Source organism: Podarcis filfolensis (genome assembly GCF_964270895.1).
Source record: "Podarcis filfolensis genome assembly, chromosome: 9".
Classification (NCBI taxonomy): Eukaryota; Metazoa; Chordata; class Lepidosauria; order Squamata; family Lacertidae; genus Podarcis; species Podarcis filfolensis.
The window spans coordinates 36,685,388-36,711,324 of record NC_139610.1 but is presented as its reverse complement, the minus strand read 5'-3'; the positions used below and the strand labels follow the sequence as shown (position 1 = coordinate 36,711,324).

The following is a 25,937-nucleotide window of genomic DNA, read 5'->3' as shown; positions in this document are numbered from 1 at the left end:
GAGAATGAGGAGCAGCATGTAAAGGATGTCAGGGAAGTGCTGAGCCAGCTGCAAGCAAACCAGTTGTGGGTGAAATTGGAGAAGTGTCAGTTCCACGTCAAGGAGGTGGAATTCCTGGGGTACCGCTTATCAGACAAGGGATTAGCCATGGATCCAGGCAAGGTACAGGCGGTGCTGGAATGGAAGACACCGAAAACGAAAAAAGATGTGCAAAGGTTCTTAGGGTTTGGGAACTTTTACCGTAAATTCATCAAGAACTTTGCCCACTTAACGGCTCCCATCACGGACTGTCTAAGCAGCAAGAAGAAATTCGTTTGGACGGCGGAGGCGGAGCACGCTTTTGAGGAATTGAAAAAGGCATTCGCTTCGGAAGAACAGCTCCTGCATGTGGATTTACAAAAACCCATGAGAGTGGAAACTGATGCCTCAGACCGGGCGGTGGGGGCGGTGCTGCTTCAGCCAGGGAGCAATAAGTCGGGATGGAGACCGTGTGCCTTCTTTTCGCGTAAGCTGAACAAATCCAAGAGGAACTACACGGTATATGACCGAGAACTACTCGCCATTCACGAAGCGTTCCGGAGATGGAGACACTTACTAATTGGCGCACAGCATAAGGTGCAAGTGTGTACGGACCACAAGAATTTGGAGTATTGGAGAACGGCACGAGTGCTCAACCAACGACAAGTGAGATGGGCCCAGGAGTTCTCCAAATTCCATTTTGAAATCTGCTATGTGCCAGGTCCAGAAAACATCAGAGCGGACGCTCTCTCTCGCAAACCTGAATATTTGGAGGGGGAGGGAGCACCAGAAGAGAGACATATTATCCCAGAGGACCACTGGGTGTGTGGTGCGGCCTGGGTGGGGCAAAGAGAACTGGTAGAGGGAACGGTAAATGATGAGTATGCCCAGGAGAAGCTCAGAGGTTTAAGGAGAGAGGGAGAAGACCCCGGAGATTTTGAAGAAAGAAACGGGGCATTGTATTACAAAGGGGCGCTATATATACCCGAAGGGGAATTGAGGGGGAGAGTACTCAAACAGCTGCACGACAATCCCACAGCGGGGCATTTTGGGCAACACAAGACCATGTGGTTGGTGACCAGGGAGTTTTGGTGGCCCAAGGTGAGGGAGGATGTACGGGAGTATGTGAGAAGGTGTGACCAATGCCAGAGAGCCAAAGGAGAAAGGCGGGCACCAGCGGGGTTATTAGAACCGTTACCCACACCAGAACGACCGTGGGAGGCGGTGTCGATAGATTTTATGACTGATCTGCCCAAATCCCAGGGGAAAACCGCCATACTAGTCGTAGTAGACCAGTTAACTAAGATGGGTCACTTTGTAGCTTGCTCACATGCAGTCACGGCGGAAGAGACAGCAAAATTGTTTGTAGAACATATTTTTAGGCTGCATGGCGCCCCCTTGAGGGTGGTTTCCGACAGAGGGAAACAGTTCACGTCCAGATTCTGGAGGAAGCTTATGAGCTTGTTGCACGTAGAGGTCAACTTTTCGACTGCCAGGCACCCTGAGACCAATGGGCAGGCGGAGAGGGCAAACGGTATCCTTCAACAATACCTGAGGTGTTATGTCAATGACAGAGAAAACGATTGGGTCGAAAAGTTGGCACTAGCGGAATTTGCTTACAATAATGCAGAGAATGTGTCCACCGGGATGAGCCCCTTTTTGGCTAATTATGGGTGCCACCCCAGGGCGTTTCCAGGGGAAGGAGGAGAGAGATGGAGTGTTCCGGCCGCTGAACTTTTTGTAGAAGAAATGGAAGCGATCCATCGTCAACTCCAACACAACTTAGAAAGGGCCAAAGAAGAATATAAGAGGCAGGCGGACAAGAGCAGAAGGGAAGGTGAAACAATTAGGGTGGGGAGTCGGGTCTGGCTATCAACCCAAGGGTTGCCGTTCAAGGGGAGTTGCAAGAAATTGAGACCCAAAAGATTGGGACCATTTGAGGTCATCCAACAGGTCAACCCAGTGGCTTTCAGACTCCGGTTACCGAACCACATGAAACTGCACCCAGTATTCCACAGGTCATTACTGTCACCATACAGGGGGGAAGGTGAAGGGGTATCCACACGGGGGCCAGCCATAGAAGAAAGGGAAAGCCGCAACTATGTGGCGGAAATCATCGACTCCAGGTGGAAGGGTAATCAGGTGGAGTACTTGGTCGCGTGGGAAGGGGAACCGGAGTCGGAAAACACCTGGGTGAAGGCAGAGGAGGTCCATGACGAGGTCTTGATCGAAACGTTCCACCAAAGGTTCCCCAGAAAACCTCAGCCAGTAGCGAGGTTCCGGAGGGAGTACTTTGGCACCACCGACGATGAGGAGGAACTGGAGGGATTCAGGGAATCGGAGTTGGAAGGAGGTACAGACTCCGAGGAGGAGGAGTACTTGGAAACCGGGAACAGCAAAAGGTGGAGGGAAGTGTTCGAAACTTCGGAAGATGAGGGAGGTTCCTTCAGGGGTTTTGCTCCCTCGCCTCCCGCAGAGGAGGGGAGGGAAGGGGGTGAAGGGGGCCCTGGAGGGGAGGTGGATGTCAGGGAACTGTCATCTGAGACGAAGGAGGTGAAAGGGCTCATGGAGGGTGAGAGAGACCACTCAGCGGAGGAGGGGACCAGCAGGGGGAGAAGTGGAGTTACAAGGGAAAGTGAGTCGGAGGGAGGGCTCAGAGATACTTCAAGCGAGAACAGTGGAGAGGTTTCAGGACCTCCCGTAGGGACACCCACTCCTCGGCGGAAACTGTCACGCCGAGAGTCCAGAAGACGCGTTTCCGTTAAGGAGCTTTTATGCTGGAAGAAGTTCCATAAACGCCCACTGTCCGATTCAACGAGCGATTGATGGAGCCATGCTTAAGGAGCTCCATCACAGACAGAGGTTTGGGAACTTAGCCAAACTCTGAGGGATCAGGATTTTACGCACAAGCAGCTCACCATCCCATCACATCACCTAACTCTGTATGAATTGGCTTTCTGTGCTGCAAAGTCCCCCAGAGCCTCATTCGCAGTGGTTTGAAGGAAATGGGTCTATCATTTAGTAGCTACATAAGAACCTGAGTTCACAGTATGGACTAGAACATAAAATGATTGGCACATTATAAGTGGTTGTATGATGCCATGATAGCAATCCATTTTTATCTTCTGTTATAAATGAATATAGCTTATAAATCTGAGGGAAACAGGTTGCTATGACTTAGCAGTATTTTTAACCTAATATGCACCATTTTCTGATTTACAGCATAATTGAAAACAATACAATAAAATGTGTCTCACCACTAACCTTTTATGGACTGAACTCACTAATTCTCCTGTAAGTATTGAGAAATTGATGTAAAATACCATTTATAATTTTAAAAAATACAAAAGCAAAGAGCTATGTTGAACAGGATAGTATCTCCAACCTCATCCCCACTCCCACCCCCACTCCACATGAGAGAATAAGTTAATGTACTCTAATCAGCAACACTTTACTATCTTCCCAGTGGTTTTTCACTTCAGAAACAGAAATAGGCATATTCCACTCTCTGCAGCCATTCTTTTGCTCTTAATATTATCATTACAGTGAAAATAAACAAACAAAACTTTAGGGGACCGTTGGAATTAGTTGTTTAAATGAACTTGATTAACAAATACAGTAGAAGTAAAGATTGCAAGAGGTTGCTTATAATAGCAATTGCTCATTATAGAAAACAGTCTTCCCCATGAAATTTTAATATTCATGTTTTGATATTATCAGCAAATGCAAATGGTTTTGCTGCTACAGTGAAGTGCTGTTTATAAAATTGTTCATTGCAGCACAAACCTTTGTTGCGCCAGGAGAACATTTCAGGGCTTTCTCCCCAATTTGGACCTCATTTTTAACTTTCTTAGCAGAAGTTGCTCTCTTATTAAAGAGACCCCAGTTTTCCCCAGTTACACTGACCTCTTTAGATTGTTCAGAAAGACTGAGAGCAGAGGGAGCTTTGTCAGAGCTGTATGTCCAACAGTGAAGTGGTACCACCACCCTCTTACAGTGACAATACAGTGGTACCTCGGGTTAAGAACTTAATTCGTTCCGGAGGTCCATTCTTAACCTGAAACTGTTCTTAACCCGAAGCACCACTTTAGCTAATGGGGCCTCCCGCTGCCGTCACGCTGCCAGAGCACGATTTCTGTTCTCAACCTGAAGCAAAGTTCTTCACCCGAAGTACTATTTCTGGGTTAGCGGAGTCTGTAACCTGAAGCGTATGTAACCTGAAGCGTATGTAACCCGAGGTACCACTGTACTATGTTACCCATATTTCTAAGTGGAGTATTGGGTTCTGAAACATCTCTACAAGGGAATCAAACACACGTGAAAAACCTACTACAGTACTCTTGAAGATTATTTTAAAATAACTGCTGTAACCCAGATAACCATCTTTCCATTGCTATCAACCTAATATTATTTTCCTTTCTCTAGAGTTCTGATGAACAATTCTCTTGTCCAGTTGCCTGATAAACATCTTTGTCAACATATGCCAAGGATAAACTGGCTGTGAGTCCACATTTTCCTATGTTACTTTATCATTAGATTTGGTTTGAATCAAATGTGTCCCATTTCTTGTTCATAAAGATTCTCTACAAGAAAATATTTAGCAATTATATGTTGAAAACAAGAAAAAATAGTTATTTCTTATCACAGGAAAGGCAGGTTTGGGCTTTTGCAGTGAATATTTATTGGACTGCATTTCTGTTGATTCCAGTGAAGTTTGTTTGTTTGCACTGAAATGTGGTTTCTACAATAGTTCTGGAAGACAGAGTGAAAAAGACAACATGCATGCAAAGAGTCCTACCATATTATCAGTCCGTATAGAAGTATCTGAGGAATATTTGCTGTTAAGAATTAACAGGATATTTCCTTTTTCCCCCCAGGGACTTTGAAGGCAACCATATCCACAATTTCAGGAACGTCACCTTCATCTCCTGTAGGAGTTTAACAGTCCTGTGAGTTTGAAGCATTACTATTGAGCCAAAAAGAGACCTTAATGGTCCTAACAACTTACCTGCATGGGCCTTGCTGGAAAAGGAATTACATACAGCTATGGAAGAATCCATGTACCCATTAAGTCAGCCTTGATTGCTCAAGGCATATGGAGCAGAGTCCGATCTGAAGATCTTAGTGAGCCAGAGAAGGGATGGGGAACCCGTCTCACTCCAGATGTGGCTGAACTCCCATCTGTCTCAGTTAGCACGGCAAGTGCTATGGGATGATGGGAGTTGTAGTCCAACAACATCTGGACAGTAAGCGGTAGTCCAGCAATATCTAGTTCCCCATTCCTAGGCCAGAGACTACAAAGGATTAGAAGACGTCTCACCTTAAAACCCACTAAAATAGCTTTTATCATTTCAGCGTTTTGAGAAGAAACAAAATCAGCTCTGTAAATGAAAATAGCTTCTCTGCTCTTCAGAGATTAGCTGAACTGTAAGTAAACATTTTCCCTGAGAGCAGATTAACCACTTTTTTGTGATCACATCTTGTAAGCAAGCATATAGTTTATATTATTGTGACAGTGTGTGTTTCGTCCTTCAAGCACTAGTCAAATTGTCTCAAAAATGGGGAGGGGGGGTCAGTCAGGACTGGGACAGTGGCACAAGGAGAAGGGGGAATTAAAGAAGACAGAATGAGGGTGCTTCTTAAGTTTTGAAGCATTGATGGCAAAATAAGCAATCTGTTTACTAAATTCTGGGGATTTTTCCCCGCAGAGACTTGGCTAACAACAAGATCAAATCGCTTCCTCAACACCTATTTAAGGATCTGAAGGAACTCTCACAGCTGTAAGATCTGTAATAAGTCCATTGTTCTTTGAATGTAAATCATTAAATGTTTTTAATTGATTTTCTCTGGTCTGAAATTGTGTTGGAATGAAGAGGTGCACCTGCATATTATATGGATGATTTCTTTTTGAGATAGCTGTCCCAAAATTTTTTGCTTTGATGTCTGTTATGCTGAATTAAGATTGCTTTCCAATATTATATTAGTATTGCCCATTGTTTGAAATTTTAGGCTGCAATGTTGTATGTACAGTACCTGCTTACCTAGAAGCAAGACCAATTGAACTCAATGGTGTTTACTTCTAAGCAGACATATATATTAGGACATATAGTCCCATAACTCCAGGACTTACAAAGTGAGATCTTCTAAGTGAGAAGCCTCAGTAAGAGTTTTCAATATAATTTCAAATCCCAAAGCAGAACACAAAGCAAAGATTATTTACTTCAGTTAGGTCACTGCCAGTTTGTTTACTTTTTTTAAAGGAAACAACTACTCTTTTATCTACAACTCAATATACTGAGGGAATAAAGACACACTTTCTTATAGAAATGCTACTTTAATTAAGTTTTCTGAGCCAGTTGTGGGTTTTGTTGTTTTTGGCAATTGAATCTGTTTAGTCACAATTTACACTCAACTGCACAATCAATATTAATATGTACATATTTTCATTTTTTGATAATTGAGTCATGATAGCATCAAGTACACATGACAGAACAATAAAATTGCCATTTAAGCTATGACTTACTCTGTTCTTTTGACAGAAATCTTTCATACAATCCGATCCAGAAAATAGAAGCAAACCAGTTCGATTATCTTATTAAACTCAATTCACTGTAAGTGTGTGTCTTCCTTTTGAACAATCTTTCGTCAGTTAAGTCAATGCGTTCTAGTATTTAGCTATTCTGTTTTAGAACAAGGTAATTTTAAATTATGGATAATATATGATGTACCAAGGTTAACTGGAAATGGCAGAAATAATTAATGATATATGCCTTGATTAATGTAGTTACTTTAGTCTTTAGAAACCTTCAAATCACAAACTATATAAAAACAAAGGAATCTTGCTATATTAAAAAAAAATCTAATTATTAAATTTCACTGTTAAATAGTCCAATAAACAATAACAGCCTTCTTTCGAATACTTAGGATTATCATGCAGCTGCTAGCCTACTATTAAGTAGTACTATTAAGTGCTAGCCTTCAATTAAGTCAAAATTCTTGGGACATACTTTTGACATCACAGACTTTATTGTGCTTTGAGCTGAAAGCACTGTATTCAGTAAACTATGTGTTACCATTAATTAACTTGCCAACAAAATACATTTTAAAGATACATAGGTTATGCTGAAGAAGCAAATTTATTTTTCAGTAAGTTCCCTATTAATAAGACATAAACTCTGTTCTAATTTTTATAGAAGCCTAGAAGGCATTGAGATTACAAATATCCAAAGAAGAATGTTCAGCCCACTTAAAGAGCTTTCCCATATGTAAGTATCATCTACAAAAAAAACTTAACAAATAGCAAGGATACCGTATTTTTTGTCCCATAGGACGCACCTAGTTTTTTTGGTGGGGAAATAAAGGAATTTCCCCCCCCCCTTTATTTCCCCCCCAAAACCAGGTCGGGGAATCCAAACCAGGTCGGGGAACAGTGGTATGGTGGTGTTCCACCTCCCCGCTGTCCCCCGAGCTTGTGGGGCTGCCCAATGTCTGCCCGAAGCGTGGGGCGCTCTGCTTCAGCGCTCCCCGCACTCCGTGCAGCAGGCTGCTATCCGCAGCCTAGGGAGCCCTGTGGGAACTCCCGCAGGGCTCCCCAGGCTTGCTGATAGCTTCCTGAAGCCTGGAGAGCAAGAGGGGTCGGTGCGCACTGACCCCTCTCGATCTCCAAGCTTCAGCGAAAGCCTGTATTCGCCCCATAGGACGCACACAGATTTCCCCTTCATTTTTGGAGGGGGAAAAGTGCGTCCTATAGGGCGAAAAATAAGGTATATACCTAACCTATCATCTTCCATAGAAAGGTAGCAGGGAGACCTGCTAAGACAATTCTTTGAGGTCTTATGTGTGCTAGATAGACCAGTCGATTTATTTGATTCCATTAGAAAGCTTGCATAAGGGGGGGGGGATTACATAATTGTGTCCTTCTACACTTCATGCTACACAATTTCTTGTGCAAAGCCTTATGCATCTCTGTACATAAATATAACTGTTTAGTGCTTGGACACACTGTCATCAGGATTGTTGCTATAGCTAATGCCAATTTCTACAACAAAATATAAAATCCTGTATATAGAGGTTAACTAATATTCATGTACTGTACATGAATATGCAATGTGTATTTATCAAGCATCAACTAAATAAAATTCAGGTCATTTTCCCAACCAGTTCTCTTCTTAATCTCAGGGTCATGGGTTTGAGCCCAACATTGGGCAAAAAGATTCCTGCATTGAAGGGTTTGGTTTTTTTTTTATAATAATATTTTATTAGATTTTAACAAGAAGAAGAAAAGAAAAAAAAGAAAAGGTTACAAAGTCTTAAACAATAACAAAGTCATAAGTTCAATACAAACAGCATGAAAAAAGAAAGAAGAAAAAACAAGAAAAAACAAGAAAAATAAAAATCCCTCTTTTCAATTTCTCACCATTTTTTTCTTTTTTAACTTATTGAAGGGTTTGGAGTGGATGATCTATGTGGTCCTTTCCAACTGTATGATTCTCTTTACCTTATTTTAGTTTGTACTAGTTCAAGGAATATATGCATTGTATTATAAGGCATACAATCCCGTACACCAAAGATTGATATGCAAATTCCCTCTGCTTTTTTACCCTCCAGATATTTCAAAAAATTCCAGTATTGTGGCTATGCTCCCCATGTACGCAGCTGCAAACCAAATACTGACGGAATCTCCTCCTTTGAGAACCTCTTGGCCAGCATAATACAGAGAGTATTTGTCTGGGTTGTGTCTGCTGCCACTTGCTTCGGGAACATCTTTGTCATCTGCACGCGGCCTTACATTCAGTCGGAGAACAAACTCCATGCTCTGTCGATAATGTCACTCTGTTGTAAGTATCTAGGCATGCCTCGCTCTTTGCTAGATTTTCACCAGAGGTTATTTAAAGAGAGTGTAAACGAGGCTAGTATAAATAACATACACTCGCATGTTTTCTCCATAGGTGCAGATTGCCTCATGGGAATATACTTGTTTATGATTGGAGCCTTTGACCTGAAATACCGTGGGGAGTACAATAAGCATGCTCAGTTGTGGATGGACAGTATCCACTGTCAGCTGGTGGGATCTCTGGCTGTTCTATCTACAGAAGTATCCGTTTTATTGCTAACCTACCTGACTTTGGAAAAATACATCTGCATAGTTTACCCATTTAGATTCTTGAGGCCAGGAAAATATAGGACAATTTCCATATTAATTCTCATCTGGATGATAGGGTTTGTAGTTGCTTTTATTCCACTCAGCAATAAGGATTTTTTCCATAACTACTATGGCACTAATGGTGTCTGTTTCCCTCTCCACTCTGAGCAATCTGAAAGTACTGGAGGTCAGATTTATTCTGTCATAATTTTCCTAGGTAAGTAAACTCCAGGTTCCTTTCTCCCCAAAGCAAGTCCTTTATGTTCATGACTGCCCTGATCCTCTAATTATCAGTGCCTGCCTCGGGCCATCTGAAGCAATTTGCATTTTTTTAAACCTGTGTGTTAAATTCATGTCAGATTATACATAATTTGGCCAGAAGACCCTATTCTAATCTGCTCATTTTCTGAATATGGATGCTCATCGTAATGTCTGCTTTCATCTATGAAACACAATTTTATACAGTTTTTTTAATTCTCGTTTTACAGCACTGAATATTCATTGTGAAATAATGAATTTATAGGTTAAATCACATATATTACTGTGAAGAACAGCTGTAACCTACAAACTGCTTAAACCATAGAACTCACACAGAAGTTAGCAAGACTAAACAAGAGTTAATTAGTCTGCATACATTATTGTTAATGACGTTTTAATGCTGCAATCTAAAAAGCAGTTACGTTCAGCAAATGTGAACTTACAGATAGATATATTTCAGTTCTGAACCTTTTACATTTGCACACCATACATACTAGTCATCAGATTTTGAATTTTAACCTGGCAAAGAGACTCCTAAATAGAATTAAAACTGTTTCTATTTTGCAACAGGTGTAAATTTGGTAGCGTTTATCATCATAGTATTCTGCTATGGAAGTATGTTTTATAGCGTCCATCAGACAGCGATTACTGCAATGGAAATCCAGAATCATGTGAAGAAAGAGATGACCCTTGCCAAACGCTTTTTCTTCATCGTATTTACGGATGCACTATGCTGGATACCCATATTTACACTAAAATTACTTTCCTTACTTCAAGTAGAAATTCCAGGTACTGCCAATTTCCTTCCCAATTGCTCTGTTGTTGTTGTTTTCAGTCTGCAATAGGGAACTCAAGGGCAACTTACCTCTCCTGGACCACAGAGGAGGGCAAGTGGGCAAATTTAAAATAGTGTGGGCCCTGCATTTTAAAAAATGCACCATCCTCATCCTTCAATCATCCCTGCTCAGAGTTCTAACCATCTATGCCTTCCTCCAAGGCACTATAAGATGTAAGCTCAATAATGCAACTGTATCCTTCTACTGCTCCCCCTTGTGATTTTTTCTTTTCCAAATGATGCTTAGAATTTCGTTTAACTTACTCGGTGCTCACTGAACAGGGATGGGCTTTTTGCCCCCTTTGTTTTTTGTGAGGTGTTAAAATTGTACTTCTTGGGCTTCCTAACAGCATGCTAACACCTCCCTATTCTTTCTCAGTTGCTCTGTTTGGCTCCAGCCCTTTGTAGTCAGCCACCCAATTTTGCAGTTAGAGGAAGTGATGCCTATTTACTCTAACGCACATTAGAATATCAATCAATACGTTGAAATGTTTGGCAAGATTTGAAATGTTGCATATATCCACACTAATATCTGGTCTAGTAACATCCTCTAGCACAGGTGGGGAAAACCTTTGGCCCTCCAGATGTTGAACTACAACTCCCATCATCCCTGACAATTGGTCCTGCTTGCTGGGGTGGATGGGAGCTGTAGTTCAGCAACATCTGGAGAATCAAAGGTTCCCCACACTGCCACAACATATACCTCGTTTGTTAAAAATGTTTGTTGTTTAGTCGTGTCAGACTCTTTGTGACCCCATGGACCAGAGCACGCCAGGCACTCCTGTCTTCCACTGCCTCCCGCAGTTTGGTCAAACTCATGCTGGTAGCTTCAAGAACACTATCCAACCATCTCATCCTCTGTCGTCCCCTTCTCCTTGTGCCCTCCATCTTTCCCAACATCAGGGTCTTTTCCAGGGAGTCTTCTCTTCTCATGAGGTAGCCAAAGTATTGGAGCCTCAGCTTCAGGATCTGTCCTTCCAGTGAGCACTCAGAGCTGATTTCCATAAGAATGGATAGGTTTGTTCTTGCAGTCCATGGGACTCTCAAGAGTCTCCTCCAGCACCATAATTCAAAAGCAGTGTATTGTAATTCAAAAGCAAGTGTATAGTTAAAAATACACAGGCACAATTAAGTGAATAATGTTTTTTTCCCTTCCCTTTAGGTTCTATAACTTCCTGGGTTGTGATTTTCATATTACCAATAAATAGTGCCTTGAACCCTCTTCTCTATACATTAACCACTAGGCCTTTCAAGGAAATGATTAATCAAGTTTGGCACAATTACAAACAAAGAAGATCCTTGGGAGGCAAAAACAGCCAGAAAATGTATGGTCCATCATTTATCTGGGTAGAGATGTGGCCTACGGAAGATACCTCACCAGAGTTGACAAATCCTGCCAATTTTACAGATTCCTCTGAGAGTTAAGTAAGTTGACATTCAGCAAGCCTGAAAAAGACACATGAAAATGATTCAGAACAAGTTAAGTGCATTAAGACTTGCACACTCAGCACTGTTATCTTGAAGATCCTGCCACATAAAGCTGCAAAGAAACAGACCCCTGGCTCCAGGCCATGGAATCATTTTTTAGCATGACAGAAGACAAACTACTGAGCTACCATGACACGCATCTATTAACAACCTTTAGAAGAACTAGCCATATGGAGCAGAGGTTGGAATTAATGGGGGAAATGCTTATCCTGGTGAATTTGCATTGTGGAATTGATGAGGAAATAGAAAGTGAAAGAAACTTGGTCAGAATCTAAGGACTACTTTACATCTTTTGACAGTTCTAAAACACTTTTTCATTTGCAAGGTTTGTGGTAACAGTTCTTCTCAGTGACCAGTATTATATCTAACCTGTAGGCAGTATTATCTAAAACACCAACACACAAAGCTGAAGTGTCACGAATTATTTAATGTTTATAAATAGAACTGGGCTACTTTAGTTCCGCAAGTCTGAAAACAGGCAATTTCCTTGCAGTACAGTTTAATATGGGAGACAGCATTTTCTATTTCCAAGTTCACACAGTGAAGAAGCAAATAAATATGGGAATGGCAATGAAAGATTTCATAGATGTTTGCACTGGATTTCTTAAAGGATTAAAGAATAGAAGTTGTATAGTTGCACTTTAATGTTTACAGATTTTTGGATTATCTTAAACTTGGCTGAAAAGAATGTTATTTTATATCTAGTTTCTACTAATATGTACATATGTTGTTGTGTTTGCAAATGAAGCACTGCCTGAGGAAACATGATCCAATAATATTTAAAACGTGTTTAAACTATATATTCATACACAGCTATTTATGCTTAGCTTTACTGCTGTATATGTGGAGATTTGGAGTTAATTAATGTAAAATAGTTGTATTTCTAAGTAACACTGTCTTATTCATTCTTTAAAAACATATCTATTCAACCCTTCATCAAAAAATGATGTTAACAAAGCAGAGTGCAAGAATGAACAGGAAAACAATATCTACAATAAAACCATTAAAGCTATTTAAAAAACACAATGAAACCAACATAAAATAAAATAAGGAAACAGACCTTAACTCTGATCAGTTCGTAGATCTCCTGCTTAACATAGTCCCCTACAAAAGCCTGATTGAAGAGGTATGTTTTCAGCTGGCTCCAAACAGTAACCAGTTAGCACTAGAATGGAACAAATGTCCAATTCCAGCTCATGACACAGTGTCCTTGTGCAATCAGCTTGACCACAACGTCCTCTCCTATAGATTTTAATGCATAGGCAGGTTAGTATAAGGACAGGTGCTCTTCAGCTATTTGGATCCCCAGTCATCAAGGCCTTTTAATGTTAAAGTCAACACCATGAATTGGACCAAGTAACATACAGGCAGCCACTGAAGAGCCTTCCTGGGTTCTGGATGGCTGCATTTTGCAGACCATCTACAAGTGTAGCTCCAGATAGAATGCATTACAATAGTCCAACTAGGAGATTACCCAAACGTAATTACTGGGGCTAGGCTAACACAGTCCAGGAACAGTCAGTTGGTGAGTGAGCCACTCTGGGCCACTGAAGTCACCTGAACAACCAAGTGACAATGCTGGATCCAGGACTATCCCAGGCTATATATCTAATCCTTTGTGGGAGTGGTTTTCAGTTGCCCATGCCTTAAAATCTGTGTAAGAGCCACTTCAAAGCCCTGCTTAGATGCTCACCTACGATGACAGCTATGTCAATAGACAGTGGTCTGTTATGAAACTCAAATCTGCATGAAGCTAGGCAGGTTCCATCCACCAACACCTCTAAATAATTATATTTTTACTGCTGCTTTGAATGGCTAGTTTTTGTCTGTTTTTAGATATGGGTGTTAGCTGATGCTGGTTTCAGTAATATTTTTTTACTATTTTAAAGCATCTGTTTTTAAAAGTGTACAATAGTTTGTGTATATTTTTGTAAGTTGCCTTGGAAAACATTTTGTTGGAAAATCGGTCTATTTTTTTAAATAAAAAAAATAAAGCTTGTTGAGTTAACTAGAACTGAAAGTATTCAGAGCAAGTTATTCAAAACAGAAGATTGTGAAATAATTTTGTATCTTTCACTTCTGAAAGCGATAAATTCTGGATTTTTTCCATGATGTTGGTAAAGTGATGGAGGGACAAAGAATAATGTGAATATGTGTATCTTCATCTAGGACTTGATAGTCACAAATTCTGATGCTCTTGCCCAATAATATGGAAACCTAAAGGCTAAGTATACAGAAGGTACATATGGGTAATAAGGTCACTCATTAAACCCTCCAGTAACATTACTTCTGCAACTCTCCCATTAATCTGGGATCAGTTTAACTATTTCAAGTGTTGTAAGACTTCTTCACACATTACTTAGGTGTATGGCATGCACTGTTTGAAGCCAGAGCAAGGCTACATTTAGCTCCACCTTCCAACAATTATACATTAAACGGTTGTCTGCAGAGAAACACATATGTGTGAGCAGCTGCTTGTGCTGAAATGTTTCCTTATAGACAGCTATATTAATGTAGTAACATCTATGTGGAAGAGTGACCCTGCTCTAACTTGAAACTGTGAGCACCCTACATCCAAGTAACATGTGACTAGGGCTATAGCAATCATTCAGACACACACACCTAGAAGATTGCAGAAACTCTGGGTGGATGACTTCATATTTTTTCTGTTGTAGCAATTATAATGCACTGCACTGGGCGATGTATGATTTTTAATTGTATTTTTATTGCTTCTTTTATTTCTCATAGATTGTGTGTTATTGTATTACAATCCAGGAGAAATAAAAGCAACAAAAATATAATTTAAAATAAATATGAATATTTAATGCAATTGATGTACCATCTTCCATCTCCAACCAAAAATCCAGAGAAACAGCAGAGCACCTAAATGGTTTTGGGAAACCTCAGGTTATACTGTATCTAGTATTCTGTAGAATTTGATTTGGCATTTCTTCCACAAACTATAGGAGTCATTAATATATGTGAGTTATCATTAGCATGGGTTTTTTGTTCAGCTGGATCAGTTTATTCTGCTACTACAGTTTTGATTGGAGCAGTTTTTCTAATTGTCTGGCCTGCTATTTTCAGCAAAGTCTCCATATCCATAGGCCTAATAACACACTTCAAGGCTCTAGACCACAATTAGCCCGTATTCAGATAGAGGCAAATTTTAAGGTATACTGGCTACTTAATCTGAAATGCTAGAGAAAAGATGAGTCTTTCCAACCTTATACCAATATACTTTATTAATACAGTAACACTTAAATACACTGAATTTATTTGGAGATGTAATTATTTGTTTTCCTGTTATTTAACTTACTTAAATGCTGTTTCCAGGATGAAAACAAAAGGCGGGTAATTGGGTTGGATCCAGAATGTTACCTGCACTTACCCAGTGATTTCAATAGGTACAAAGTACTAATGAAATCATCATATTGCTTTCAATGGGGCTTAATGCAACTAAATTAATTTGCATACAGTCCTTATTTACAAATAACATTGTTTCCTCAATTTATATTCAAAGTAGCAGATTTACAATATGCTGATAAAAGATTACACACTGTCATATATATTTGCACCCTATATGTAATTAGAACTGCACAATAAATAAGAGAAATAAGAGCAGGAGATAAAATTCTATGATCTGTCATGCATAAGGTTCTATACTCAATTTATTTTGTCAAAACATACTCTGATCACATGTTCAAGATATAAAAATATGATTTAAAAACTTAAGAATATATTGAAGCAGTCAAGAGACTACGTAAAACAGCAACCAGTTTCCAGACAGCCATAGTCATACCTCTTTAGGGCAGAAAGTGTTGGATATTACTTAGTTTAAGAGGATTAAACACAGCTGTTTTCCATACAATTAAATATTTTAGCCTAACAGCCTATAGACCTTATACAATGAATTCTATGGGTGTTACAGTCATCCATAACTAGTAAAATTCCAAGTAACAGTCAAATGAAACTCTTAATCACTATTTCAGTCTGATCTCCAGACCTTTAAGAAAAATATTTTTACAGCACATACTCCTTCAGTCGTTCCCTAGGAACAAATTATCCAGTATGGTGAGCATGCTTCAAGGTATTTAAGGGAGCTGCTTTATTTGTATTATGAAGTTAAAAACCACCGTTCTGTATTTTCTTTGCAGATTTAAAATGAAGGCTTGTTGAAGTAGTTCTATCTCCCCATATGAAGGTAGTAAAAAGTGTTATGTGCTGTTGGCCAGTCTTGCCTTTGGTTTCCTTAAACAGTTGAAACAGCAACATTGTATGGGTGTTCAAATCACTCAGTGGGTTTCAGGGAATTGTATCCTTCTTTTAGAAGACTCCGCCATGTTTTAAGAAATCTAGCGTGTTCAGTACATTTGGTTTCAAGTTCTTCTACCTGGGCTGACACTGCAGACGTGGCCTCCAAAAGCTTGGTGAGTGAAAATGCTGCCTGCAATAAAAAGAAATTTTCAGTTTCCGCAGCAATTATTATTAGAGTTTACTTTTTGTCCAAGATAAAATTCAGTCCATTAAAATGTCATTTTCTAGCTACCATATCTAATAGCAACCTTCCTTCCAAGGACACATATTTGATGGTGGAGGAAAGGCCCTCTTTAATTTTTCTTTGCTTAATCCCTATTATTACAATAAATAAGAAAACAAATAGCCTTAAAATGTAAAGAAATATGCCCAACTGATTAAAACTGCGAGAACTCGAAAAGCTTCAGTTAGTTAATTCATCTGTTGTATTCTTTTATTTATAAAAGTATTTCTATACCAACATATCATAAAATATCAGGATGGTATACAATGTTGAAACATAAAACATCATCAAAACAATACAGTTTATCAAAAATGACTGGCAAAGACATGTAAGTACACCTGAAAAGTCAAAAGCAAGTAGGGATGTCTGCCAAACCTCTGTTGGATGAGTTTTCCAGAGCATGGAACTATCAACAGTAAATGCCTAACTTCTAGTTGAGTTGGATGATCTGTGATCAAGCTGGGGTATAAGAATTTAGATAGCCCTTAAAATGTTCTAGGAGCTAGACCCATGCTGTTCAGGGCTTTGTAAATCAACACAACAGCCATGAACCTGGCCCAGTAACATATGGGCAGCCAGAGCAGATGTTTTGACACACGTGTCACATGCTGTCACCCATCTGCTCACATCAGCAGTCTAAATGTTACATTCTGCACCAACTGGAGTTTCTGGACCAAACCCATGCAGAGCACATTGTAGTAATCCAGTCTCGTGGTTACCAGTGTGAATGGACTACAGTGGTCAAGTGATCCCAATTCAGATGCAGCTGTCGGTGACATACCAAAGCCACAGAGGTTGCTTGAGCCTCTAGTGGGAGCTATATTTCCAGGAGTTGCCCCAACCTAAAGGAGCACCTGCTCCTTTAGAGGAACCGCAATTCCGTACAAAATAGTCAAGTGGTCCACAATCACTTTACCACCCATCTCATGCCAGACATTTAAAAAATGGCAACATCTCTAGCAAGTTCAGTTCACTTTACTCATCTCTGCTTACTGAAGCTGGAGATAATCCTCTTCTGTGCAGAGCTCTTCTCCAAGAGATGGAGGCAACTGCTAGTACTTATATACTGATCAACCAGGTTTGGTTTCTCTGCAGTGGGGTCCCAGGGATGTTTATTAGGAGAGAGCCCACCCTCCCTCCAAAACGATGCTTTAAAAAATAATGCTATGTTGAATTGTTACCTCCAATGATGATGATGATTGAGTTTTGCCATTTTAGTGCTTCTGCACTCTTTTTATCTATGCAGGATTTTTATTTCTGATTGCATTTCCCTCCCCCTTCGCAAGCCATTTTATTATTTCATTATTATTATTTATTGAATTTATATACCGCCCTATACCCGGGGGGGGGGATGTCTCAGGACGGTTCACAGAATAAAATCAAGATTTAAAACCACAAAATACCTAATAAAAACAAAAACCCAATAAAAACAACAACCCAATAGCCCCCCCCCCCGGAACAAGAAGTGTGGGGGGGTTTAATAAGAAATATATAGGATTGCACTCCCCCCCCCATGCTGCTGGGCCACTCACACGTGCAGACACGAAGAAGGGCAAAGACTTGTGGCCTTCCGTGCAGCAACCCCATGCACTGTGTGATAGGAGAATCCCAAGGGCCTTGAAGGGAGGCCCAGCAGAACAAAACCCCGAAGGGAGGAAGAAGACTCACGTCTCCCAGCTGCATCTCCACCGTCTCCAGGAGCCCGCGAGGCGGCTCTGCCAGCTGCTCCGAGGGTGGCGTGGCTCGGCCGGGAGCGCTCCTGGCCGCGGAAGAAGTCACAGTCGGCGCCTCCGCCATCCCGCCGGACTCAAAATAACCGCCACTCGGTTCCTCGCCAACTGCCGCGGGCTGAGTGGGAGGCGGGAGGCGCGAGTTCTAAGCCACGCCCACTCTCCCGTGACGACACAGCTGGAGCTCCGCCTACAAAAATGGAAATAAGGGCTCGCCTCAAGGAACCTGTCACCGTTGCCTGTCACTGACGTAAGGGGTTCAACATCCGCCGATCCATCTCGGTTACCTCACCCTTGACTCCATAGAGAAAGGAAAAATGTAGAAGTGACCCAGAGCAGGGCTAACTGGGCAAAAGAAAAAAGGAAAAAAGAAAGTCGCTATTGGCTATGATGTCGCATAGGTACAAGCGTGTGGTCAGTGCATTGTATTTGCGTGACTGCTAGGAGGATGACGCAGGAAAGCAATTCAATACCTATGCCCTTTTAAAATTTGTTACTTTGGGGGGGGCTATTGGGTTGTTGTTTTAATTTTTATTATGTATTTTGTGAACCGCCCTGAGACCCCTGGGTATAGGGCGATATATTAATCAATCAATCAAAATATTTTGAACCGGAAGTCAACAAGACCTGCAATCGCGTGTCACTCTTCCCTCTTTTCTCTACGAACTCGTCATGAAACAAAGTGGCAGCCCGGAACTACTTTTCCCGGCGTGCATTTCGCCACTCCCGCCGCCTAAAGTCCGGCGGACAGACTCGTGAATATGGCGCAGCCCTTTCCTGCGGGGCATCCTGGGAATTATAGTTTGTTTGTTTTTTAAGTTTGTTTGTTAATGGGATGTCACTCTGGGAGGTCGCGCCCATTTCCCAACGTGTGTCCTGCCTGCTCAAGTTAACTTCGACGCCAGCGAATTCTGCTCGTGGCTTCTGCAGCTGCTTGAGAACCCGGAGGAGCATGGGGGCCGAGCTGTAAGATCCCCGTGAGACTCTGCATAGCAAGCGAGCGAGACAGAGGAGAGCGCCTGTGGGAGATCCCCCCCCATAGCTGGTCGCCCACCCACTCCTTTGGATTGCCAGGAGCCTTCTCGCTAAGCGCCATGCTGCTTCCTTCTTGCAGAGTTTCCCGTCAAGGTAAAGTGCATTTAAATCCTGCTTTCCGGACTTGGCGAGTAAGTTTCGCCCTGAATCTCCATAATTTTTTGCACGCTTGTGTTTCGTTTGTCGATAAGCCATCTCTTTCTTTCACGAAGATCATTGATTCAGGGTCATGCATGTCCAGCACATTAGGAATAAATGTGCATTCAATCCTGGTGTAAGTCATGGCTCCCACTATTAGAAGTGAGAAGTGGAAAATGAAAGCAGTGGCTTTTCTCTGGGTGAGAGTTGTCCCCCTCAGCTTGATTCTGTACCCGCCTTGCTCCTTGGCCCCTGACTAAATGTGCTTAGGCTCGATGGCAGCTGTCAGGGGATTAAGTAGCAATGCTGTGTTGATTTGTGTCTCTGTGTAAGGGAAGGGGGAGTGTCCCACAGTGTAAATGTGCACGGAGCAGCTCTGTGAGTCAGAGGTGTTGTCGGGGTTTGGTTTTGAACCCCACCTGTCAAGCCTAGGAAAAGGCAAGGCCGTGACCTTAGTATGCGCAGACAGAGGTCAACAGAATGGGGTTGACAACAAAGCTACAAGAAAGAAGTCGCCTTTTCACGTGGGATTGCTGACCCACACCAAATCCTTATTTCTCTCAGAGCCGACCCTGGGTATTTCTCCTCTTTCCTCTCCCCCTGCTGGCCAGAATAAAAATCAGGGTAAAGGTCACCTGTAGGATCTCTTACAAAACAGATCTTGTTTGGACAGAGACCAGTCCTTTTGTGGAATGGAGACTCTTAAAAAAAGCCCTGCTCATGTCTCGGCAGTGATTGTTATGAATCCTTTGCAAGAATCTTAAGAACCAGCTTGGAAGGACAGAAATGGGGGCTTGAAATGTTCTTGCTGGTGTTTTTTGGTCTCTGTTTCCTCCACTTTTCTTTCATCTCTACCTGGTAGAAGTCTACCTGAAAATCATAGCCTCTGACTTGAAAGATCTTACTCCAATGAGTGGTTGCTGCTGGTTAAGGAGTAAGAGGATGTGATGGTCAGCCACGTAGAGCACATGAGATGAGGAAAAACCGGCTTCCTACCACCTTCAGAAACCTACCACTATCAGTTCTTTAGGCACCAGTGATGAATGGTCATCTGGATTTTTGCATCATGCGGTAATATAGCAATGATAATAGCTTGCTGCAATTGGCAAGCATAAGAAAAGTAGGGCAGAAATAGAATAGCTTGGTTCTCCTTTACATACTAATAATGTTAAGTGCAAATAATTGTATGTTTTACCTAGAAGTCCTTTATGAAGTAGAAAGCCTAAACAGCCTCAGTCCAGTATACCTGAAGGAGCGTCCCCACCCCCATTGTTCTGCCCGGACACTGAGGTCCAGTTCCGAGGGCCTTCTGACGGTTCCCTCGCTGCGAGAAGCCAAGTTACAGGGAACCAGGCAGAGGGCCTTTTTGGTAGTGGCACCTGCCCTGTGGAACTCCCTCCCACCAGATGTCAAAGAGAAAAACAACCACAGTACCAGACTTTTAGAAGACATCTGAAGGCAGCCCTGTTTAGGGAAGCTTTTGATGTTTAACAGACTATTGTATTTTAATATTTTGTTGGAAGCTGCCCAGAGTGGCTGGGAAAACCCAGCCAGATGGATGGGGTATAAATAATAATAATAATAATAATAATAATAATAATAATTATTATTATTATTATTATAGCATGGGGGGTTGATGAATTGTTTAAGTATATATTATCAAGGGACTGATTGCTGTCACACATTGCCAGATAGGCCATATAGCCTGCTTTCAGACAAGTGGCTCCTAGTGTTAATAAGCAATGCTCTTTTACTGTATACTACAAGCGCAATTGATTTTCCACCCTGCTGGGAATGTTGCACTTATTCTGTATGTTCTTCCTGCTATGTTCTGCCTACACAAGTGGATGTGACATAGCTGCAGTGGGTAGAAAATTGGGAAAGACCAGTTCACGTAAATGCTATCTTAGTAAAGTGGCTATTGTTAATAACAAGGAAGGAATGTTTAATCAATTTTTAAAAAATAACTTTGTTGAATTAATTGGTTAAGCACTGTAAAGCCTTCAATTTAGTTGTATTTAAAACATAGTTTGAAAAGCATTGTAGTGCAAAAATATGGAGTGATAAAATGGTGCCCCTGCAGTAGTTATTATGAATGTGTACTAAGCTGATTCACTTACCCACCATGGTGGTGCGTATGTCAAAGTTCTGTCATTTTGCAAGGATAGAATAGTAGCACCAATAACATCTACACTGGTAATGATTATGCTACTCATCTGTTCTCTGGGAAAAGTCAGACTCTGTTGAATGAGAAAAGATGGAAGTACAACAGGGAAAGAGCAGGATGATGATGTTGTGTGAGGGCCTTGTAAAAAGTGAGTAAACAGAAGTTTGAAAATTCCATGCTGATCAACTAGGGTGGATTCATCTATAGTCAAACATGACCTTATATAAGTAGCAGCCCAACTCTTTTGTTATGTCATGCTGTTGATTACAGTGGCAGGAGTTGCTTGCTCAGTTCTCTCTAGTAGCCCGGGCTACAAATGTACACACCTCTCATTTAGGAACAGTCACTTCCTGCTCTGCAACTCCAGAGAGTTTCTGTCCAAATCCCCTCTTAATTTCATTACATGGCCTAGCTTTTGGTGCTGGCCTTGTACTGTAACAATCATATCTGAATAGGCACCCAAATTGCAAAGATCTAGGTTGCTAGCAAGCCAGAACAGTAGTTACTTGGTCAAAACTTTAGCCATTGGGTAAGCTGCCAAAATGGAAAAGACAAAATCAGAAGAGTTCGTGGCGAGCTGTCTGCTGCTTACGTAGAAGTGTGTGTTGGTATAGAACTTACCCATGCACTATGAAATTTTGTGTGTGCGTGTGCACGCACACACACACACATGCATATAGGTAAGTCACCTGTTGAGTTCATTTGTGAGCATTAAATCAATTTTGAGTTTATTCGTTGTAGACACTGTAAAGCTCATTATGTTTTATATATGGCTGTGCTCCACACAGATTTGTAACATATGGATTACAGCAAATATTCAGAGGTGTGGGAAAGCTGTATGGCCATGGTTTTCAACCAATGTTCCTTGGCACCCTGGGGTGCTTTGAATGGTGGTCAGGGGTGTCGTGGGCAACACTAGCCTCTTTCTCTCTTTCCTTCCCTCTCTCCTCTGATGCCCTCTCTGCCTCCTAAAGGCTTGCACAGCTGCTTGTTGCAGCAGCCCTGGCTACAAGCTCCCCAGGCAAATGGTGCCTCTGGGGCTGGCCAGGGGGTGTTGGTTGCCAGGAACCGAGGTGGCCTCAGAGTAAGCAAGCAAGTGGACGAGGAGCCCAGCCAGCCAGTCCACCAACCCTTGCTGTTGGACGAGTCCTAGGCCCCTATGGGGCAGTGTGAGGAGGCACTTCTCTTTGAGGCAGGGAGCGGGGCAGCTCAGAGACCAGGGGCTGCAGCAGTGGCTGCCTGGAAGGCTCCCAAGGAGAGAGGAGAGGAGGCTGAGGGAGCACTCCACAAGGAAGGGTGTTTGAAAAAGGGTGAGAGGCTGCCAGCTCTGCAGGCAAGGAGAGATATAACTGGGCTCCTGAGCCACACAGAGGTGCTGCAGAAAGAATGTAGTTGGTCAAGGGGACCGTGGACTCAAAAAGGTTGAAAACCTCTACTGTAAGGCATCATTGAGATCTGCGGCGATGCGTGGCTTATCTTTGATGATCAACTGTTTAACACTGCACTAGACAATTAAAAGGGGGAAACAAAGGATCTGGAACTGATATGGGACCCAACATTAATGTAACTGTTACATATAAGACTGCTTCTCTAAATGGTATGGTATTTATGTAAATCATACAGTGTACAAATAAACGGTCCTAATGTAGTAGCAGAATATTTGTGTCCTTGTTGTCCGAGTTACAGAGCTGTAACAAAAATTGAATGCTCAGAACTGTTTTATTTCTTTGCAACAGCACATCGTTGTCTGTATGCCTTGAGGTCAGCAGGAAAAGATTGTCACCTGCCTTTGTGTGCAGCACGATGGGCTTCTTCCACTGTGCCACGTATCACCACCCACTATACTATCCACCCCCGGGACAAAGACAACCGGTGGGAAGGTAAGTGACAAACTTTTAAGTACAATTCATTTTTGTAGCATAACCAGGCTTGTAAATAGCTATTTGCCTAGTCGCCTGTGGCGACGAAGAGTCAATTACTGATCAACAAATAGCAAAGGTAGTCCCTTCTTTAAAGGACACTTAGATAAATAGAAGATAGCACGTGGGCAGCTATATATTTTTGTGGGAAACCCTGTAAAACTGTATCTGTATTTATAATTATATTTAACAATTAACTTCGCAATTGTTTATTACTTTAGTGTAGTGTATTACTTTAGGGTGTATGGGGTGTTAGGGGAGGGGTAGTACCTTTGGTGGGGGACACATGGTGCTCCTTTTGGGGTAGTTTGTCCTACTTTGGTCCCCACCATGCACTCAGCTCTCACCTGCGGCTCCCAGAAGCTGTCAGCATGTGACTGCAGCAGCCACATCCCGGGAAGAGCTTCAAGTGGCAGTCTAGCTGTGATGTGGGACAGTGCCAGTAAAAGGTCATTGAAGTGCATCCTAGCAAACCCACAGTTGAAAAATACCTATAAGTTCTATTCCATTTTTTATTTTATTTTTTTAGTCTTGACCCAACACTTTATTTTTTTTCACTTGAGTCTGCAAGATCAGACTTCAAGAAGGAGAGGGACAGCTGATTTTGACAGCAAGGGCCTAGCCTCCATTTGACTTTCTGGTATATGGCTCTCTGTTAAAGGGATAAGCATGGAAAGATTTGCAGAAGAAGCGGATGTTGTTGTAGTTGGAGCAGGCCCTGCAGGACTCGCTGCAGCTATCCGACTCAAGCAGTTAGCTAGCGAACACGGCAAAGAGATCCGTGTGTGCCTTGTGGAGAAAGCTGCTCAGATCGGTGCGCATACACTTTCTGGAGCTTGCCTTGAGCCACGTGCCTTAAACGAACTTTTCCCAGATTGGAAAGAACGAGGGGTAAGAGCTTAACTTCTGTACTACAACTTTTTTCAGTTGTAGCTTAATTCTGTTTAGAATGCATGCTAGTGATTTTAAAGGAAATTGCTAAAAAAATTATATATAATATGTTTCCTCTGAATGCTATGAAATAGAAAGTATCCGGGGAAATAATGAGCACTATAAAGATATTTGGTAAAGTATCTTTTGCCAAAGAATAAATAAAATTCTGCCAAATACCTTTATCTGTTAAATCCTTTAGCTTGCTGCCTTTGATGATCACAACCTGCAGTAGAATACAAGTGCCTTTCTTGCACTTCATTCTTTTCTTATTTGTGCTTAATCTGACATCTGTTACCATCCTTGAAACTCATAAGTATGTCTGCTCCAATTTTATGTGAATCTATAATGCTAATGGTATTCAAATGTCTTATTAAGGAGGTTGGAAGTTTTGCAAAATATTTCTACTTATTTTTATTTCATTTTTCTTAGGCTCCACTGCATACCTCTGTAACAGAAGACAAATTTGGAATATTAACAAAGAACTCTAGAATCCCAGTTCCTATTCTTCCAGGTACAGTTATTGATGAAGACGAAAAACCTCTATGTGTAAATCTTTTGTTTTGAGCTGGGGTATAAAGTGCTTGTATGAGCTATTCTTTTGCTTAAAAGTATTAAATTTATTACCTGCCCTTCACCCTGTGGTCTCAGGGTGGGTTACAACAGTTTAAAAAACAAAATTAAAAACAACTTGAACCCACTTACATAGTGCCCATTCATCCCTGACAACTGGCTCTGCTGGTTAGACCTGATGGGAGTTCAGTAACTTCTGGAGGGCCGCAGGTTAGCTACCACTGCTTTATAGTGAAGAAATGTCACATCACTTTGTTCCAGTACATGCACTATAGTTTATAAGTTGTGTTGAGGACAAGCTTGTAAGTCAGTTGATTTGGTGTCTGAGGCAATTAAGAATCTCCTGCACTGAACCTGAGAAAATTGTTTTGTAAACTATGAGAGATTTTATGTTTACTAAAACATAGACTGAAACATAGGTACAGCAGGCAGACTAGGAACACGTTTTGTGCAGTGGTAAGAGTTAATTAAGTCATAAACTGTAACTTCACCCTGCTAGTAAGCTGATGCGTATGGTAGAATTGTAACTCTGAACTAGTCTTAGTGTTTACTGTTTCGTGAAATGAATTGTGGTGTGTTTCATCCTTTTAACTAGGCCTTCCGATGACTAATCATGGGAATTACATAGTTCGTCTAGGGCATTTTGTGAGCTGGCTGGGTGAGCAAGCAGAAGCGCTTGGTGTTGAAGTCTACCCAGGCTATGCTGCAGCTGAGGTACTGGCAGAGCTGTTGCCATTCATGTTTGTGTGCATGTCTGAGATTTGTCAAACTTTCATATGACACCTAAGATAGGTTTTCACCTATTAGAATGAATGTATTCAGTTTACACAAATAATCACTACACTATATTGTTTGCAGAATGATGTAAGAACATAAGAGCCCTCCTGAGCAGAACAAAGGTCTGTCTAATCCAGCATGCTGTCTCCTACGGAGGACAACTTCATGCCTTTTGACAAGCTCAGATGCAGGACGGGTGCATCTTGCTGCATCTAATTTGCATCCTTAGGTTTTTGAAAACTTCCAGGATATTCCATGCAGATACTGTACCAGAATGGGCCTTTCCTGCAGTGGCTCCCCATTTGTGGAATGCTGTCCCCACGGAGGCTCGCCTGGTGCTTTCATTACATATCTTTAGATGCCAGGCAAAAATGTTTCTCTATAACC

General features: G+C 41.6%; 3 protein-coding genes across 3 annotated transcripts in view; 2 read left to right on the top strand and 1 right to left on the bottom strand.

The window, feature by feature from the left end:
• The window catches only part of RXFP1 (relaxin family peptide receptor 1), a 30,188-nt gene extending 17,400 nt beyond the window's left edge, over positions 1 to 12,788 (top strand). The window contains exons 8-18 of the mRNA XM_083572109.1: positions 3,241 to 3,312; positions 4,444 to 4,518; positions 4,896 to 4,967; positions 5,374 to 5,445; positions 5,727 to 5,798; positions 6,558 to 6,629; positions 7,212 to 7,283; positions 8,626 to 8,855; positions 8,967 to 9,377; positions 9,989 to 10,207; positions 11,416 to 12,788. Of these exons, the coding sequence (XP_083428235.1) occupies positions 3,241 to 3,312; positions 4,444 to 4,518; positions 4,896 to 4,967; positions 5,374 to 5,445; positions 5,727 to 5,798; positions 6,558 to 6,629; positions 7,212 to 7,283; positions 8,626 to 8,855; positions 8,967 to 9,377; positions 9,989 to 10,207; positions 11,416 to 11,678 (1,630 nt within the window). The 3' untranslated portion in view covers positions 11,679 to 12,788. The remainder of the gene's footprint in view (positions 1 to 3,240; positions 3,313 to 4,443; positions 4,519 to 4,895; positions 4,968 to 5,373; positions 5,446 to 5,726; positions 5,799 to 6,557; positions 6,630 to 7,211; positions 7,284 to 8,625; positions 8,856 to 8,966; positions 9,378 to 9,988; positions 10,208 to 11,415) is intronic.
• Positions 12,789 to 14,967: 2,179 nt separating this feature from the next.
• Positions 14,968 to 18,180, bottom strand: LOC310770512 (uncharacterized protein C4orf46 homolog). Its single transcript, XM_083631432.1, has 2 exons — positions 17,950 to 18,180; positions 14,968 to 16,188 (listed from the first exon to the last, which is right to left on the bottom strand). The coding sequence occupies exons 1-2, from the start codon at positions 18,076 to 18,078 to the stop codon at positions 16,033 to 16,035; spliced, it is 285 nt and encodes a 94-aa protein (XP_083487558.1). The 5' UTR covers positions 18,079 to 18,180; the 3' UTR covers positions 14,968 to 16,032.
• A 30-nt stretch (positions 18,181 to 18,210) lies between these two features.
• The window catches only part of ETFDH (electron transfer flavoprotein dehydrogenase), a 20,031-nt gene continuing 12,304 nt past the window's right edge, over positions 18,211 to 25,937 (top strand). The window contains exons 1-5 of the mRNA XM_083631195.1: positions 18,211 to 19,139; positions 23,088 to 23,231; positions 23,932 to 24,161; positions 24,633 to 24,714; positions 25,369 to 25,487. Of these exons, the coding sequence (XP_083487321.1) occupies positions 19,106 to 19,139; positions 23,088 to 23,231; positions 23,932 to 24,161; positions 24,633 to 24,714; positions 25,369 to 25,487 (609 nt within the window). The 5' untranslated portion in view covers positions 18,211 to 19,105. The remainder of the gene's footprint in view (positions 19,140 to 23,087; positions 23,232 to 23,931; positions 24,162 to 24,632; positions 24,715 to 25,368; positions 25,488 to 25,937) is intronic.

Excerpts from the sequence above, each read along its gene's own strand:
- LOC310770512 (XM_083631432.1), bottom strand. The coding sequence starts at position 18,078 with ATGGCGGAGGCGCCGACTGTGACTTCTTCCGCGGCCAGGAGCGCTCCC. Across the intron at positions 16,189-17,949 it reads TGGAGATGCAGCTGGGAGAC|GCAGCATTTTCACTCACCAA; the intron begins GTGAGTCTTCTT and ends TTTTTATTGCAG.